Consider the following 18326-nt stretch of genomic DNA (forward strand, 5'->3'; position numbering starts at 1 on the left):
TTGGGGCAGGGCAGGTTTCCTAACCCAGCCCCAGGGGTCTGAGGAGGGAATTAGTGACACCGGCTGCTGATCTTGTCCTACATTTATCTGGAGGCTGAGGACTGTGGACGGAAAGTAGGACAATGAGGAAGTTCAAAGCATCTATTTTCCTTCCACTAGAAACAAAAATTCCCAACCAGGGGTCTAAACAATGACAAGTTTCTTTCACTTGGGGGGGAAAAAAAATAAAGCCCAGAGGTGGGCGGTCTGGGCTGCTGTGGCAGCTCGGCCATGTCCCCAGATCCTTCTTGTTTTCCATTCTGCCCTCCTTCTCAAGATGGTGGCCAGAGGTCGGGGAGGAAGAGGGAACCCCAGGGACTAGGAGCCCAGAGACTTGCACCTGAGTCTCATTGGCCAGAGCAGAGGCCTGCAGAGGATGCTGGGAAATGTAGGTTTTTAGGTCAAAAGACAGAAGCTTCATCTTCATGATAACTGATATTTCATCATCACTTTTTAATACACAGTAACGACAACAGCTGCATTTATTCACTCACAGATGTTTGTTTGAAGTGCCAGCCGTGGGTCAGGCACAGAGCCAGCTGTTGGGTGTATAGTGGTGACTAGACAAGGGTCTGTCCTCCCACGGGTCACTAGGGTGCTATGTGCCAAGCACCTGATAGTGATTCCTCCCTTTAATTCTCCTAACAGCGCTGGGAAGTAAGCACTATTTTTCCCATCTTAGGGACAAGTAAACGGAGTCTCTGAAAGGCTAATGATCTATTCAAGGCTCCGTAATTACATAACAGAGTCAGAATTCAAACCCATGTTGGTTTACTTTAAAACTTCGGCGCTTTACAATTTTTCCATTCCTTGCTATGCCCAGTGCCTGGGACCTGCCCCTCAGAAATGCTGACTTAATTGGTTGGAGCGGTAGAGCCTGGGCATCAGTGTACTTGTATTACCTTATTTAGCCCTCACAGCAACTGGAGATGGTATTTTTCTCTCTGTTTAAAATTGGGGAAACTAAGATCCAGAGAGGTAGACTCACTTGCCCAAAGTCACACAGCAAGTTCACGGTGGAAGTGGGATGTGTGTCCACATCTCTTTACCTTCTCCAAAGAGCTGTCCTTGGCTCCAGAAGAAGATCGCTTCCATAAAGTTGGGGGTACACTGGCCAACCCCTCTGCCCCAGCCAACCCAGAAACCTCCCCGGGAATGTGTGTGCCCGAGGGGCAGGGCACCACGTGGCAGCCGGGTGATAAAGGGCCAGGCCAGGCCAGGATGTGCAGCGGAAGCCCAGCCCGCTGAAGGCAGAGGTGTGGCTGGGCCCAGGTCGGGGCCGGACGTGGGGATGCACTTTTTCCCCAGCACAACAAGCTGTGGGTTTCCTCCTCCCCAGCTGAGCCCTGCCTGATATGTCAGGCCCAGAATGGGTCCCTAAGCGAGGGGCTGGAGGGCTGGCAGGCGGGCAGGGGCCCAGGGCCAGTCCCCGGAGGAAGTCACATGGTGGGGGTCACAGGCCTGACCCAGGAACGGTGGAGGGAGGGAGATATTTCAGGCCTGAGAGGAAGGGCCCAGCCCACGAGATGAATCACCAGGGACAGATTATCCTGAGGAAGACCTTGGGGGTGGAATTGTGATAAGCACCCTCCTCCCAAGGTGACCAGAGCCCACGTCAGCCGCCAGTGATCAGTGAGGCCACTTGTGGCTTGAGCACTCAGCTGTGTCTAAGAATAGTTCCAGGTGCTTTCCAGAAGAGGCTTCTCGGTGACCTTATGCCATGAGGATGAACACCTCCACTTTCGAGATGAGGGAAAAAAAAAAAAAACAGAGACTTGGGGATAAGTCACTCGTTCAAGGTCACATGGGCAGAGATGGGATCTGAAGTGGGAGTCTGCCTATCTGTTGCCGCCAGCTCCCCCCGAAGCAGGGAGCTCCTGCCCTCCAGTTCCCGCCGCTCCCGGCCTGGATGTGAAGTCTCACAAATAAAACCACAGGCTCTAGACTCCTCATGGCAAACCAGGCCTCGAGTCTTATGCTTGCTTCTAGAAGAGGCACTAGACTTGTCCAAAGCCCTTGACGTCCAAATGGGAAGGGTGGAGTCCAGAGGGGGCAAAGGGGATTCTGATGCCACTGAACCCCAAGCTCCCCATTCCCCCACCCACACTATAGTTAGTTAGTGTAAAATGGCCTTGTAATGACTCTAACCCCAAGTTCAGTGGAAAATCCCATGTGATGGCCCATCTACGGGCTCACAAACCATGACGGTCCTTGGAAACCAACAGGGACAGTGTTTCTCGAATTTGAGAAAGCTGTCTGTGTGCTCCTCCCCTGCACCAAATGGTGGTTTGACCAATTTTTATTACAGGCATCCCTCGTTCTATTATGCTTCGCAGATATTGGTTTTTTTTGTTTTGTTTTTACAAATTGAAGGTCTGTGGCAACCATGCATTGAGCAAATCTGTCAGCGCCAATTTTCCAACAACATTTGCTCACTTTGTGTCTCTGTGCTACATTTTGGTAATTCTCAAAATATTTCAACTTTATTATTATATTTGTTAAGGTAATCTCCGGTGCGTGATCATCGGTGTTATGGTTGCAAAAAGGTCATGACTCACTGAAGTCTCGGTTGATGGTTAGCATTTTTCAGCAGTAAAGTATTTTTAAATTAAGGTGTGTACTTTTTTTAGACATAATGCTATTATACACTTAACAGACTATAGTATAGTGTAAACGTAGCTTTTATATGCACTGGGAAACCAAAAAATTCTTGTGACTCGCTTTATTGCAATATTTGCATTACTGTCTGGATTTTCAGTGGTCTGGAACCAAACCCACAATAACTCAGAAGTCTGCCTGTATTCCATTGTTTGATATACACTATCATAAAACTAAGTATAGGCTCTTCTAAAATCAGCAAGTTCCAGATTAAATATAGACAACTACAATCAACACAGAGGCAAACTCAAGCAGGGAACTCAGCGGAGGGTGGCCCTCAGTCAGAAAGCTGTCATCCCGATAGTCCAAGATACGTGGATGTTAGATTCACATTGAATTGAAATGACAATTTTAAAATTCTCACTCTTGGGGCCTTGAGCCCGTCTCTGGAAAACTAAGGGTCTGCAGAAGTCCCTTTTGGGGAGATGCAGACTTAGGGCAGCCACGCCTGGCCCCATGTCTGAGCTGGAGAAATCAAGGCCCAGAGAAGGTGGGGACCCGCTCTTCCCTTCCCTGATCCCTCTGACCCCCATCAGCTGCTTTCCCGTTGGTTTGACGAAGAACCGTGAATCTGCCACCGCTGTCCTCGAATGCCAGGGGCTCACCTGAAGTGAAGTAAGCTGCGGTCCCTGAGAGAGGTCTGAGCACAGTGGCCACCACTCAGTAGGGATGGCACTGAGGGAGGATGGGCGCTGCGTTAGGACCGGGCACAGCAGGGTTCCCCAAAGGCCTAGCTCCCCAGACGTGGCCGGCACCTGGGGAGCTGGTTATAAGCAGAGAGGTGACAACCTCCGCCAGGAAGCCCAGGAGGGGGACCTGGGCATCTTTTTTTTTTGTAACCAAGTTATTCTGATGCCACGGAAGTTTGAGAAATACTGACTTAGATGACCTTTAAGATTCCTGAAGGTCCTTAAGGGCTGGATTCCAATATACGTGTTATCACCGAAATCATCATCTTCTTCTTCACCTGCATTGTTATCATCATTATCATCATCAAGTAGCTACCATATGTCGCATGCATGGTATATAACAGACACTCTGCTAAATGCTTCACACATATGACTGCATGTAATTCATGAGGTAGCCTTATTATCATCATCCCAGTTTACGGAGGAGGAAGCTGAGGCTGAGGGAGGTTAATCACTTTCCTAAGGTCACACAGCAAGTGGCTGAGCCAGGACTCAAGGCTGGGCCTGCTGCCCCAACGCCCTCAGCAGCGTTTCACATCTGACCCTGCCTCAAGCTGGCCATGTGTCTTCGGAGCCTCCTATAGCGGCTTCAGGATTCAGTCTCCTCAAGTATGGAATGGGCAGTCTCTGTGCATCCTTTGTGCTCCACGATCTCTGTCCCAAATCTGCAAACAGGCCTTTTGGGTTTTCTGCCTAGGTGGGCAGTCAACAGGACTTTGGCAGCAGGAGTGAGGCGCTGCTTTTCCAGGCCTGATGCCCACGTTCCAACTCCTCCTGGTCAGGATGCTTCTGCCCTACCGTCCTGGCCCCCTGTGTTCAGCACTGACTCACTCACTGGAGAGTGGGAGGGCTGGGATGTGGATGAACACAGCGTGGAGGCCCCCATTCCTGGTAGGGGTGGGGAGATGGGGAGGGGGAGACAGAAAGGGAATTGACGGTTAACTATTAAGCACTGACTGTGTGCCGGGCACTCAGCTAGGTGCTGGGCAAGGGACTGAGCCACTCAGCAGCTCAGTTTTCTCTTCTGGAAAATGAGGGTGTTATAAGGAGTAAATGAGATCCTCTCAATTACTGATTTTCCAGTGATCATCCACTGAGGTCTGACCACGTGCCAGCCATCGTTCTAGGAAATGCAGCAGTGAAGTGACAAATATGCCTACCTCACAGGGCCAGTAGTGCAGGGGAAAACAGACAAAAATAAGTCAACAAATAAACATACCATGTAAAGTTGGGGGTGGTGACAATGAATGCTAGGAAGAGAAATAAAGCCAGGGTAGGAGGTGTCTAGAAAGTGCCGTGAGGGGCAGGACGGATGCTGGGGGACTAGTTGGATGGAGTGACCGCTGATAAAACTACCTGGGAGAAGAGTGTTTCCAGGGGGCAAAGGCACAGAAAGGGTCCCCTGCGGGGCCTGGCACATGGCAGGGGCTCGGTAAATGGTGCTGGCCTAGCTCTGAGGGAGGGGCGGCTCCTTATTCTACCAGCTGGCCCATCTCTGTTGCTGCTGCCCCCAGCTGTGGGAGTGTGGCCTGCAGGCCCCCTTCTCGTCCCATGTGCTCCCGTCCTGGGAGAGGACCTGGGGGGGAATCCACAGCCCTGAGACTGGAGAAGAGGGAGGAAGAGCTTCCATGGGAGGGGCGGCACCACACCCACCGGTCTGACCCACAGCAGGGGCTCCCCCAGCGGAGACTGCTGTGTCAGTCCCAAGGGGGCCAGGTGCCGGGCAGCCACAAACTAACGGAGGCTCGCTTGCTCGGAAAACCCACATGGGACTGTCACTGCCCTCCCGGCTCACATACAGGTGACATGGACGAGGAAGAAACAAGGGGCCCAGAAAGGAAGGCAGGGCCCCTGCAGCAGCCAGCGCTGTGAAGGAGCAGGACGGGCAAAGGGATAGAAGGAGGCTGGTGAGGAGGCCACTTGAGGTTGAGTGGCCTGGGCAGGTGGCTCTGAAGAGGTGACATGTAGCGACTTCCTTGAAGCCACGCAGAGTAGTGACAAAGGAGAATGTCACTCTCTCGGCTCCCACACGAGAGCTCTGCCCCACACCCCACGGCCCTGTGTTCCTTCACGCTGGAAAGGCCCGCGCTTCCACGACAGGCTGCCCCAGGCAGCGGGTCGCTGGGGGCCTGGCTCTCAGGAATCTCCATGCGCTACCCCCTGCTCCCAGCTGCTCCAAATACTGCAGTGATGCAAGCCTCCCCTCTGATTTGGGTTGCTGACATTTTCCTATAAGCACGAATGAAGGCAGAGACTGTTTTAAACACGATCTCCTTTCCTGATCGGTGGTGTCACCACGGGGTGGCTCTGGCCTCCCCATTAATTTAATGTCCCAAATGCATCCACGGCCCTCACCGTGCTCCAGGCAGCCTTCTAAGCACTTTACCTTAGCATCTCAAACCTCACAACCACCCTCGGAGGTAGAATCTGTTACCACCCCCAGTCTACAGACGAGGCAAGGAGGCATGTAAGGAGCTCTCCCAAGATCACAGAGATAAACGTGGACCCAGCTTAGAGCCCACACTTGGAGCAGTGTCTGGCAAGCAGCCGACCCAGTGTGTTAATACCTGCTAACGCCAGCCTTGGGATCCAAGCAGCCGCTCTCTGTGTCCAGCAGGGGGCACCAAAGCCCCCAGCCCCCAGCCCTGCCCCAGGCCCGCTAGGTGTGGCTGACAGGGAAAGCAGCTGAAGAGAGGATCTTTGAACGCCAGGGAGCCGAGTGTGGCCCCTTCTCAGACCTGGCCTCCCCTGCAGGGTCTGACCCTGCAAGCTCCCTGCTCCTCCTCTGGTTCTCTCAGCGGCTCCCAACCGGTTCCCGAAGCTCCTGCTCCCAGCTTTCTCTTTACACCACGCTCAGCCCCTGTGGCTCCCGCACAGCACCCCATCCCCGCCTTGGCTTGACGACTGCCCACTTCTAGCTGCGGAGACCCCGGGCACCCTCCCTCCTGCGTGCCCGGCACGCACGTCCACCTGTCCCTTCCGTGACCCCCAGACACACCCAACTCGGCACCTCCAAAACCAAGTTCATGGGCCTCAGACCAGCTTCTCCTGGGTTGTCCTCATCAGCCACACTGTCTCCCAGGACAGGATCCTGTCCTGGGGCTTCCTCACCCTGTCTACCCTGCCTTCAGACCACCTCCGGTCCACCCACTTCTCTCCTTGACTCTTGTCCGGGCTGGGCCTTTTCTCCCTGGATAACTGTTAAGACCTTCTGCCTCACTTCTGCCCCCTTCTACTGGTCCCGTAACAGCCGCCATGAGCCTTCTGAAACACAAACCAGATGCTGTCACCTGCCTGCGTCTCTTTCTGAGAAGGCCCAAACTTATGAATACGCTCTGAATGTATCCCCAGACCCTCTCTCGGGCCTCATCTCTGCAACCCTCCCCCACTCCGTTCCTCCATTCTCCAGGCCTGCTTCCCCTGGCTTCAAAAACTCTACCTGGTTCACACCAACACATCTCTTCCGGATCCCAGTCTAGGTATACCTCCTCCAGGAAGCCTTCCCTGACCCCCCATGCTGGATTTGGAGCCCCCTTCTCTGTGTTCCCGCAGTTCTCTGTGTGTCCCCCATCTTAAGGCCTGATACCGTTTCTATCGCAATGGCCCAAGTCTCTCTTCTCCAGGAGGTGGGCGGCATAATTGAGGGGCTAAGAGCAGACGCTAAAGCTGAAAACTCGCTAGGTTCAAATCTCAGCTGGACCATGTACTGGCTATGGGAGTTTGGGAGTATATTCAATCCCGCCACGATTCATTTTTCCCATACTGTAAAATGATGATAATTCTGACAATCATTGTATTAGCTAGAAGAATAACACCTATCTCATAGTATTGTTAGAGGACTAAATGAGTTAATACACTGACGCTCTTAATGACAGCACCTGGCACGTAGCACGTGCTACCTATGTGACTGATCATTAAATTGGTCCTCAAACTAGTTGCTTCTGGAGGGCGGACCCTGAATTTATTTGATCCACTGTTATGTCTCCAGCACCTGCCCCAACGTCCTGGTCATGAACATCCGCTAACATTTGTGACATGAGCGCATCTTTGGTGTGAGAATGACAGCGCATGTAGAAAAGAAAGAGCACATGTGAGTGATGTTCTGGAGGCAGACTGCTCAGGGCTGGGAGAAAGACAGGAAGAAGAAGGTGACCAGGACAGACCTGTAACTTTTTCTCCAAATCCTGGGTGGCTCTGTCCCCGCCCCAGTCACTGACTGCCGCCTCTCTCCACGCAGGCACCCCAGCCAGCATGGGGGACATTGCTGCTTCCTCGCTTCTCTCTCTCTCCCTCTGCCCCTCCCCACTGACTCCTTCCAAGTCCCATCAGAGCTGCTCATGTGCCAGCCTCCTCCCTCCTGTCTGCACCCCATGTCCACCCTAGTTGTTCCAGTTACAATTGCTATGCAACAAGGGACCCCAAGACACAGTGGCATAAAATAACCATTTCATTATACTCCCAGGTTATGGGGCTCGGAGCTTGGGCAGGGCACACTGGGATGACCACAGAAGCCACTGTCCACAGTACCTCGGCCGGGAAGATGGGAAGACACGATGGCTGGCGGCTGGGCTCTTCTAGAGGCTCCTTCACCCACACGTCTGGCGCCTGGGCCGGGGTAATTCCAGTGCAAACCTCAACGGGGACGGTGGACTGGGACGCCCCCCAGGGCCTCTGCACGTGCCTGGGCTTCCTCACAACATGGCAGCCTGCAGATTCTTCCCCTGGTGGCTCAGGGCTGCAGAGCAGTGTTCCAGGCAACAAGACGGAAGGGGCGTCGTGGTGTCACTCTGTCACCTTACTGAGCCAAGCTCTCACCGGCCCGCCCAGACTCAAGCAGGGAGACACGGAGGACCCGCCTCTCACTGAGGGGCCACACAAAGTGAAGCCACCCATGTCTGGTACCTGGACCACAGGGTAGCCTCCTCTCTGCTCTGTCCCACTTTGCCCAGCCCTCTCCATGCCCCCCGTGGACTCTCCACAAGGCAGCCTTTGAACACACAAGTCACATGAGTCCCCCTTTCTTTGATCCCTCCAACGTCTTCCCACCAAACTCTGTGCTGAAAGCTGAGCTCCGCACGTGCCCACACAACTCTGTGGGATCCGCATGCCCCCATCTCCTCCCTCGGGCCCGCTGCCCTTCCTTCTCTTTCTGGAGCAGCCCCTGGCCCTCCTGGGGCCCCGCCCACCTCTGAGCCTTTGCACTGCCTCCTCCTTCCTGCGCTGCTGGGCCCTTGGCTCCCGTGTCCTTCAGGCCACCTCCTCACGTCTAAAATCAACCCTCCAGCCCCAGTAGTGCCTCTCCCATCACTCTGCTTTATTGTCTGCACTTGCCCCTGTGATGCCTCAAATGATACATTTGTGTACTTCTGGTCTGCCTCTTCCACCAGCTCCGAGAGCAGGACGTTGTCCTTGTTCCTCATAGTATCCACGGTGCCCACCCTGGTGCCTGGCACAGAGATCTGTGGAATGGGAATGAAGGCAAGAATAGTGGTTTTCAGGGAACGTGTATGAATTTTTTTTTTTTTTTTTTTTCCGGCTGTGCCATGCGGTTGTAGGATCTTAGTTCCCCAGACTGCGGAATTTTAGTTCCCCCAACCAGGGGTCGAACCCGAGCCCCCAGCAGTGGAAGCGCGGAGTCCTAACCACTGGACCGCCAGGGAAGTCCCCACGTGTGTGTAATTTAGAAAAGCAATTCAGAAGTAATAGCCCTGGGGAGGGGTTTGTTAACTAGAGTCAGGCACGCCTTGTTTCCAATCTGGCGCTGCCATTCACCAGCTGGTGACTGTGGGAAAACACCTTAGCGCCCCTGAGCCTCGATTTCTTCAGCTGAAACTTGAGTCCAGCCGCCCCCTAGCTCACTGGACTGGGGTGTATATCACAGCAAAGGATCAGGACCTCTGGTCAGCCTGGACGCTGTCCCCGGGAGCGAGGCGGAGCTGCACCGCCCGCCGCGCCCGCCAGGTGTCGCCGCGAGAGCGCGCTGAGCAGCCGGCTGCGCCCGGAGCCTTACGGCTGCTCGGGCGCCCCACGTCTGGGTTGCGTGCGGGGCATTCAGGCCTCAGCCCGACTCCGACTTTCCTCTAGAAGCGGGATTCCAGAGGAGGCTGTCTCACCTGGGCACCCACCTGCCTCCCCGCCTCGAATAGACGGGGGCGGGGAGGAATACTCTGAGCCAGTCGTCCCCCCTCCGCCAGTAGCCCTGCGGAAGGGGGCGCCCTCCCCTGAAGCTGGGCTGGAAGCCAAGGGGAGGGAGGAACCTGGGTGCGCCCTAACACCTCACAGCTCCGAGCGCTCGGCCGGGCCTCGGGGACGGGGAGGCAGGCCAGGGCTAGAGGGTTCTCGGCTGAGCCCCGATTCCCGCCAACCCGAGGGCAGTCCCTGCGCGTCCGCTCGCCCAGCAAATTTACGAGTTAGCGTCGGGTGGGGCCCCTCCGGACTCCCACTGCCCCGGACCCAGCTCGGCGCCCCGGAGCCGGGAGGGGGCGCCGCGGGAGCGCGTGGGGCAAGCGCGAGCGCGCTTGGAGCAGGCGGCCCTGTCCCGCGGGCGCGGGGGCGCGGGGCGGGCGCTCCGGGGAGGCGGGTGGGGGAGGGGCGGGGGAGGGACGGGAGAAAGGAGGGAAGGAGGGAGGGAGGGGCGGGGGCGGGGGCGGGGGCGGGGGCGGGCGGCTGCAGCGCCCCCGCACTCTCCGCGCCTCGCACACTTGCACCGGCCGCTCGCGCGCAGCCCGGCGTCGCCCCGTGCCGCGCTCGCTCCTCCCTCCCTCCTCCCGCTCCGTGGCTCCCGCGCTCCCGGCGAGGCTCAGGCGCCGAGCGCGCGGACGGGCGCACGACAGACGGCCCCGGGAAGCCTCGGCCCGCGCCTCCCGGGCGGGCTATGTTGATTGTCCCGCCAGGGCTGGCCCGCGGGATCAGCACAGGCCGGCCCGCGGCCCCGGCGGCCAGCGGGGACTATGAACCGGAAAGCGCGGCGCTGCCTGGGCCACCTCTTTCTCAGCCTGGGCATGGTCTACCTCCGGATCGGGTAAGGGCCGCTCGCACCTCCTGCACGCGCGTCCCGGCAAAGTTGGCGTGGCTCGGGGAGGGGTTGCGCCGCCCGCGAGCCGCCGCCGGCCGCCAACTTCCTTGGCTCCTCAGAGAGGCTGGGTGGGCGCGGTGCGGGAGCGGTGGGCGCACAAAGGCCCCCCTCGGGCGGGAGCCCCAGGGGCGCGCACAGCTCCAGAGACACGGGCAGGGGGACCGGCCGTCCTGAGAACGCCTGAGGCTGGAAGCCCCCAAACCAAGGACAGCCAGTAGGGACGCACCAGCTTGGGAGACTCTGAAGAGGGCTAGCCGCTGCAAAGGTCAGCGTCTCCCAAGGACCCTTCAGACCAGGGCATGGGAACAGCAGGTCCAGCGGGAACACCCAGCCAGGACCACAGCCGCTCGCAGGGAGCTCAGCCGCCAGAGCCCGAAAGGAACTCTGTACACAGAGGCGCGGGCACAGCCGCTCCTAGTACAGGGCAGTCCCCGGGCGGCAGGCGGGGCCGGTCCGTGAACAGGGAACAGGTACCCGGAGGGAGGGACGTTCGCTGGCAAAAACACAAACCGCTGCTCAGAGCCTTGGCACCACCCGGTTTCCAAGGACCCTCAGACTCCCGGAGCCCCATCCCAGGCGAAGGGGACAGCGCCAACCACCCTAACAGACGCACACAAAGGTAGAACTAGAGATGGCCCGAGACACCCAGGGAGACAAGCTCGCAGAGCCAGCGCCAGAGAGAGGCGGGACACCCCGCCCCCTAAAACTGGGCACCCGAGGCGGCCGGCTCGCCCGCGGAGCAGCCCTCCCAGCCTCACCCCAGCCTTTCTAGGAGGTGGGGCCGGGGAGGCGCGCTGGCTGGAAGGTGGGAGGGGGCGGCTCGGGACGCGTCTTGGAGCTGCATTTGCACGGCCAGTCACCCTTTGTACTTCGGAGATAATGCGCGTGAAGCACAGGAGGTGGGGGCGGGGGCTTTAGGGATGGGCAGAGGTTCTGACGCTCAAGGGCCACCTTGGCAGGTTTCACGCAACCTGCTCCCCCAGCTCCGCTCGGGGAGAGATCGCACTGCAGGGGCTGCGGCGATGGTGTGTGTGTGGTGGATCCTTTGTGTTTTGTCACTACCAGTCCCCCGCTTCCCCACCCCGCGGCTCTAGCGCGGGGATTTCTCAAGTTGACCGGCCGTGGCGGCCAGCAGGTGCGCACAGAGCGGACCAAGCGGCTGCCAGCCCTGACCGCGGGCGGAGAGGCGGCTGCGAGGCTCGCGCGCTGCCTGCCTGCCGGTGTGTTTTAAGTGTTATTGATTCGCCCGCATCTGGGTGGCTTTTCTTTTTTTCCCCTGCTTTAATCTTCATCTTGGCCCGCGCCCCGCCGTCCCGCGCGCATCCAGCATCCAGGAAGCCGGTCGGGCTGATTGGCGCTGGCCGCGTGCGGCTTTATCTCCTTTTTAATTAGAAACGGGGAGGAGAGGCCCGGGAGGGGACAGAGAAAGGGAAAACAACAGAAAATAACCTCCCCTGGCCGCCCCGCCCGCCCGACCTCCCGCCGGCGGCGCCGAGACCTCATAGTCCCCGCAGGGGCCCAGCTGCCCGGAGGGAGGGCGCCGGCCTTCCGCCCCGCTGCCGCCCTTTGGGGTGGGGAGACGGCCAGGTCGGGAGGGCTTGCAGGGTGGTTTGGGGCCAGGCCCTGCTGCTGCTCTCTGTACCTCGGGTTATCCATCTGTAAAATGGGCATGGGAGGCCTTTCGGTTCCTCGGATGGATGGCGGGGCACCTGTGGTATTCTTATTTTATTTGGATAGTTCAAGTGACTCAGCACTAGCCTTTTTGTAACAATCAGATGCAATAATAATAACTACCACAGCAGCTCATTTACTGAGTACTCACTGTGTGCCTGACACCTTCGGAGCACTTCCCATGTTTTGACACATTTAATTTTTCAGCAGCCCTATGAGGTGAGGTCCAGTTAATATCCTCATTTTAGCGATGGGAAAACTGAAGTACAGAGAGGGGATGTAACTTGCCCAAGGTCACACAGCTACTAGGTGAAGGAAGCTTAGATGGCACCCTAGACCTGAGCTCTTAGCTGCGAGACTATGGTGCCTGTGCATTTTTTACCCCAATATATAGTTTCACTCTCTGCCAGTGTAGGGATTTCCTGGTGGTCAACTACGTGTCGAGAGGTTCCTCCTGACTTGTGGCCAGAACATCTCCACTTGACCTCTTTCTGTGCTGCGTCTTCCTGAAACATTTCAAACATCCTAGCTCCATGTTAGACTCTCTTTGAGTGGCTGAGACGAATGACCGAGAGCTCTTGCTAGGGTCCTCTTTTAGATCCAACACCTGCTAGCCTCCAGGCCTCAACCTCAGTGAGCCTCGGTTCTCAGCTATGCAAAGTGGATATGTGAAATGGAGATGGTGATTCCTGCCCAATAGGGCTGGTTAGAAAGGCCGAGTGGTCTAGAGTTAGTGGCAGCACCTGCCATACTGCCTTTGCATATAATAGGGATGCTGCAGAAGTTCCCGGATGCATTCAAGGCATAACTGGGGGCACCTGCCGTGTAATAGGCACTCACCCTGAGTGACATTTTTGAAGCTCCACCATCCATTTAGTGAGCCAGCAGACAGCCTCCCTGTCCTCAAGGAGCTGATGGTCTAATGAGAAAGACAGGTGATAAGCACACAGGTTAAAAACAAACACATACATTAAAACATTTCAGAAGACCATGAGTAATCAAGAGTATTAAGTAAACAAAACAGAGATTGTGATGGAAAGTTAGGAGGGATGAGGTGGAGAGGCAGGTTCCCTTAGGTGGGACGGTCAGGGAGGTGACCCTTGAGGTCACTTGGACGACGGCAAGAAGCCAACCGTGTGAAGGTCAAGGGGTGAGAGAGCTTCCAGGGAGAGGGACCAGCAAGGATCGAGGGCCCGAGGCAGGAAGAGGGCTGGTGTGTGGCAGGAGCGGCAGTTACGTGCTTCGAGAGGAGTGGGGTCACCTCAGCTCTTGTGGTGTTGGTCAGGGGACCCTCGCCTTGAGAAATCCCAATTCCAGGACAACTTTCCACAGCTGAGCCTGGACTGGAAAGACAGGCGCTTAGCCCGGCGGCGGACCATGGCCCACGTAAATGGGAGCTCACTATTCCAACCAGAGTGAGGTCTTCTCTTTCAAAGGATGCTTGATGACCTTTAAAGGATTATACAAAAGGAAGCTCCAGACAAGTGGACCATCTTTGTGTAAAGGGAGGGCTAGCTGCATTGTCAGGGCTACCATTGGAGCCTCTTTGGGGTTATCTTGATATTAGGAAATGGGCCCACCCTCAGGCCAGATACCCACGAGTCACACTGACGCCTCTCTTTCCCTTGTACCCTTCCCCAGCCCTCCCATCGGCTCCACCTCATCCATCAGCGAGCTGGGTCACCTCCATCTGCAGCCACCCCCACTACGGCCGCCAAGGCCAAGCCACCTCTGGCCTGCCCACTCTCCCTGCTCTTGTTCTGGAGCCCCGCAGTCCTCTCCCCCCCTGGGGCTGGAGGGATGGGATCCTGTCAGTAACCTGCTTCCAGCCCTTCAGTGCTTCTTGATGTACCGAGAAAGATCAGCCCTGAGGCGTCTCCTCTCCCCACACCCCCCCCCCCCCACCGAACCCTGGTTCTGCATTGGGTTCTGTGGGTTCTTTCTGTTCCTTGGCGATCCCAAGCTTGTTCCCTTCCCAGGACTTTGCATCTTCTGTTCCCTCTGCCCAGAATACTCTTCCCCAGACCTTCCCATGGCTGGTTCTTGACCATTCAGGTCTCTGCTGCACTGTTACCTCCTCAGGGAGGCCCTCCTTGACCACTCATGCTAAAGCGGCCCCTCTCCCTTCCCTCCCAGACCCACCACTACTTGTTATCACAGCATCTTCATTTATTTTCTTTGTAGTGCATGTCACTGAATGTTGTGTTGTGTTCATTTGAGACATTTGCATGGTCTCCCTCCATAGCCCCTAGAAGGCAGGGCCTTGCCAGTCTCCCAGCATGGTGCCCGGGAGCCTGGTGCCCTGACAGGTGCCTAGTATGTACCTGTGAATGAGTTGGGAAGATAGGAACCTCGCTGCGATAGTCATAAGCGTCCTCTAGGCCAGTTATGCCTGGAGTGGGATACACATATTCCATTGGCATGCAGGAAGGAAATACTACAACTTTTATTCACAGTTGCTTTTTTTAAAGATTTTTTTAAAATAAAACATATACATACATACATTATGTTGTACATATATAACACGTCTGAAGAGTTTTTTTTCTTTAATCAACATCTGTGCACCCATCCCCCTTTCAGAGGCAACCGCTACGTGAAACTTGGTGGTTACCTTCGCAGTTTTACCACACAGAGATGACCCCTAAACAGTGCAGTTCCATTTTGCATGATTTTAAACTTCATCTCAATTGAATTCTCCCATAGATACAAAGGCAACTGGCTTAGTTCATTTGACAGTATGTTGGTGACACACATCATCTTTCTTTGCATCTAAAAAAGAAATTAAGCCTCACTAATATTGAATATACACATGGTACAAGTACCGATGGGAATTATAAATGAGTGAATGTGGATTGGGGATGCAGTATCAAAAAAGTTGAGAGACCTGTGCTGGGAGCAGTGGCAGGGGGAGGGCAGGGCTGGACACCTAGGGAGGGCCTGTAGGTGTGCCCCCCACCTTGCTGGCCTAATGCTCCGTCTCTCTGTGTCCCCTGCTCCAGTGGCTTCTCCTCGGTGGTAGCTCTGGGCGCGAGCATCATCTGTAACAAGATCCCAGGCCTGGCTCCCAGACAGCGGGCGATCTGCCAGAGCCGGCCCGACGCCATCATCGTCATAGGAGAAGGCTCGCAAATGGGCCTGGACGAGTGTCAGTTTCAGTTCCGCAATGGCCGCTGGAACTGCTCGGCGCTGGGGGAGCGCACCGTCTTCGGAAAGGAGCTCAAAGTGGGTATGTGCTCACCCAGACACCCCAAGCGGGGTCTTATAAACTATGGGGAGACCAAAACGCCTCGGGAGTGCTCTGGGACCCCGTTCTCTGCCGCAGGCTGGAACGCCCTAGATATGGGATCCTGCAGGTGCCACAACTTGAATTCAGGTCTGCTGATGAGGGTCAGCTCTCCGATTGGAATCCACCACCAACTGTTCCCAGTAGAGTTGCAAACCAGCAGCCAGTGGCCCAAATGCTAACTGGCTGATACAGCACTGATACTGTTTTTTAAATTGAAGCCCAAATTTAAAAACTATCTGTTTCACCTAAAAATATGAACTTCTGGCTTCTTTTGAAAAATTGGCAGATCTACGGATAGCTTACACCTGTGCCCACTTAGTTACTAATGGGCTGCAGCTGAGAACACAGCGCCCTTTAGGTGGAGCCTGGGCAGCCCATTCACTCCCACAGTCCGCACCCTTCTGCATTGCCACTCAATCCCCTTGTATGACTTGCCTGGCCACCGTGGGCATTTGAATTTCCAGCCCCTGTTTTATGGGAATGGTGTGTCGTGCAGATATACACATACAGACACGCACACAGAGTGTTGGGCCACACATTTGGTTTCCAAAGCAATTGTGAGAAAAGCCTGGTGGAAAGGGCACGGGAACAATGTTGGTTGCCAGGAGGCCCCGGTCGATGTGGGGAAGGCCATGTTGTGTGTCTTCTCGCTTGTGTGCGTCTGGACTGCGGGGCCAGGAACCCTGCAGCCTCACTGCTGAATCGAGCAGTGAACTTCTCTGAAAGTCGGGTCAGGCTCAGGTCCCTCGGCTGCAGTGGTTCACCCAGCCTGCTCGACTGCTCACAGGGCACCCCTGTTGTTCTCTGTCTCCTTCAGCCCCGACATCAGCAAATCCAGTTCAGGTTGAAAAGATCCACCCCAAGTCTGGCCACTGGTCCATGCCCTCACTCCCTCCCCCTCGGGTCACACAGGTGGCATCTCCCAGCCTCCATCTGCCCCCGGCCATCCTGCAAACCCTCCTGCGGGCAGGGTTGTCCTTTGTAAATGGAAATCAGATCCTGTCATTTCCCTGCTTAACCTCCTTGGGAGGCTCCCCCTGGCCTCAGAATGAAATCCCAACTGCTCACTGGCCCGCCGCTGCCCTCTGTCCTCATCCGCTCCCATCTTCCTGACCCCCTTGCCCACCCAGCCTCATCCTGTTTCCCAAGCACACGGCACTGGGTCCTGCTTAGGGGCCTCGGCTCCACACATTCCTTCTGCCTGGTATCATCTCTCACCATCCTGCGCACCTTCCCTTGTGGTCGCTATGGTTTTCCTGCCTTCTCCTGCTCACACCCGTGCCCCCTGTTTCTGGGACCCAGGCCTGGGCTCTGGCATTATTTTGAGCTGTGTCTTTGCTGACATATGAGATGTTACATATGGGGAAACTGAGGCTCAGGGGGACTTGCCCAAGGTCAGCAAAAAGTGAGTGGCAGGGTCTCCTAGGACTGGGCTGATCCCAGTATCACTCGCAATCTTGGAGTAGCTAGCCCGTTGGTGGCATTGTAATAATGCCTGCCAGGGTGCAACAGGAGGGCTCCAGTGCAGGGAGCCCTGGGATGAAAGAGCCCCTGCTGTCCAGAAGCCCCCAGCTGCCCAGAGTTGTAGGATTGAGGGATCCGTTGCAGGCTGAGGCAGGGGAATACTGCCAGTATGCACCACCAGTTTATTTATTTATTAAAAAAAAATTTTTTTTAATTTATTTATTTTATTTATTTATTTTTGGCTGCGTTGGGTCTTTGTTGCTGCGCGTGGGCTTTCTCTAGTTGCGGCGAGCGGGGGCTACTTGTCGTTTCAGTGCGTGGGCTTCTCATTGTCGTGGCTTCTCTTGTTGCAGAGCACGGGCTCTAGGCACGTGGGCTTCAGTAGTTGTGGCTCGTGGGCTCAGTAGTTGTGGCTCGTGGGCTCAGTAGTTATGGCTCGTGGGCTCTAGAGCGTGGGCTCAGTAGTTGTGGCGCTCGGGCTTAGTTGCTCCGCGGCCTGTGGGATCTTCCCGGACCAGGGCTCGAACCCGTGTCCCCTGCATTGGCAGGCGGATTCTTAACCACTGCGCCACCAGGGAAGCCCCCACCAGTTTATAATACCAGTATACACCGAGCAGGAGCAGAGGCCTAGGGCAAGGAGCATTCTTTGAGAGCAGGACTTGGGTAGGATGGCCTCAGGGGATTTAAGCAAACAGAGGCGCCAAGAGAACCCCTGGGATTGCGATGCTAGAGCAGCAGGCCTGCGGGACCTGGGAGGGAGTGGGAGCCAGAGCCTGGAGGTGTGTGGGGTCAGGGCTTGCAGTTTCGATTTCTAGGTGGTAGGAGATATCGGGGAACTTTGAGCAGGGGCATGACTGCCAAAGTAAGGTTGCACCATATGAAATTGCCACAAGTCAGTGGTTTTAGGCCCATAGAAATAGCAACATTATATGATTCAATCAAATGGGAATTCTGGAAGAGTCATTAAAGAGTGGGTACAGAATTCATTCATTCACTCACTCATGCATTTACCAAAAATTTCTTGAGTGCTCTCTGTGGCTGGAGGCTGCCCTTTCAGCCTCTGTGGTCAGGGAAGGCCTCTGGATTTGTGAGGGAGGTGTCTGGGGGAAGACAAAGGGGACAGCAGGTGCAAAGGCCCTGAGGCAGGAATGTGCTTGGTGGTTTGACAAACAGCACAGAGGCCGGCGTGGCTGGAGTACAGAGAGACTCAGAGGTCAGAGAAGGAGCCAGGAGGCAGACAGTGTGGCACCTGTCAGGCCAAGTCCGGGGTTTAGATTTTCCTCTGGTGAGTGGAGGGGCAAGTGTGGGAGTGAGGAGTCTGGTCCAGTCTTCCAGGCAGGAGGTGGCAAAGTGGTAGCAGTGGAGACCCGCTTTGGCCGTGAGCTGCCAGGATAGAGAGAGACTGACAATCTGGAGGCTGGTTAGGAAGGAGTTACCCTGGTCT

General features: G+C 55.9%; 1 protein-coding gene across 1 annotated transcript in view; it reads left to right on the forward strand.

Moving 5' to 3' along the window:
- Positions 1-10336: 10336 nt before the first annotated feature.
- The window catches only part of WNT7A (Wnt family member 7A), a 64864-nt gene continuing 56874 nt past the window's right edge, over positions 10337-18326 (forward strand). The window contains exons 1-2 of the mRNA XM_061195611.1: positions 10337-10407; positions 15132-15358. Coding sequence (XP_061051594.1) covers positions 10337-10407; positions 15132-15358 — 298 coding nt within the window. The remainder of the gene's footprint in view (positions 10408-15131; positions 15359-18326) is intronic.

The sequence above is a fragment of the Eubalaena glacialis genome, chromosome 7, assembly GCF_028564815.1.
Source record: "Eubalaena glacialis isolate mEubGla1 chromosome 7, mEubGla1.1.hap2.+ XY, whole genome shotgun sequence".
Taxonomy (NCBI): Eukaryota; Metazoa; Chordata; class Mammalia; order Artiodactyla; family Balaenidae; genus Eubalaena; species Eubalaena glacialis.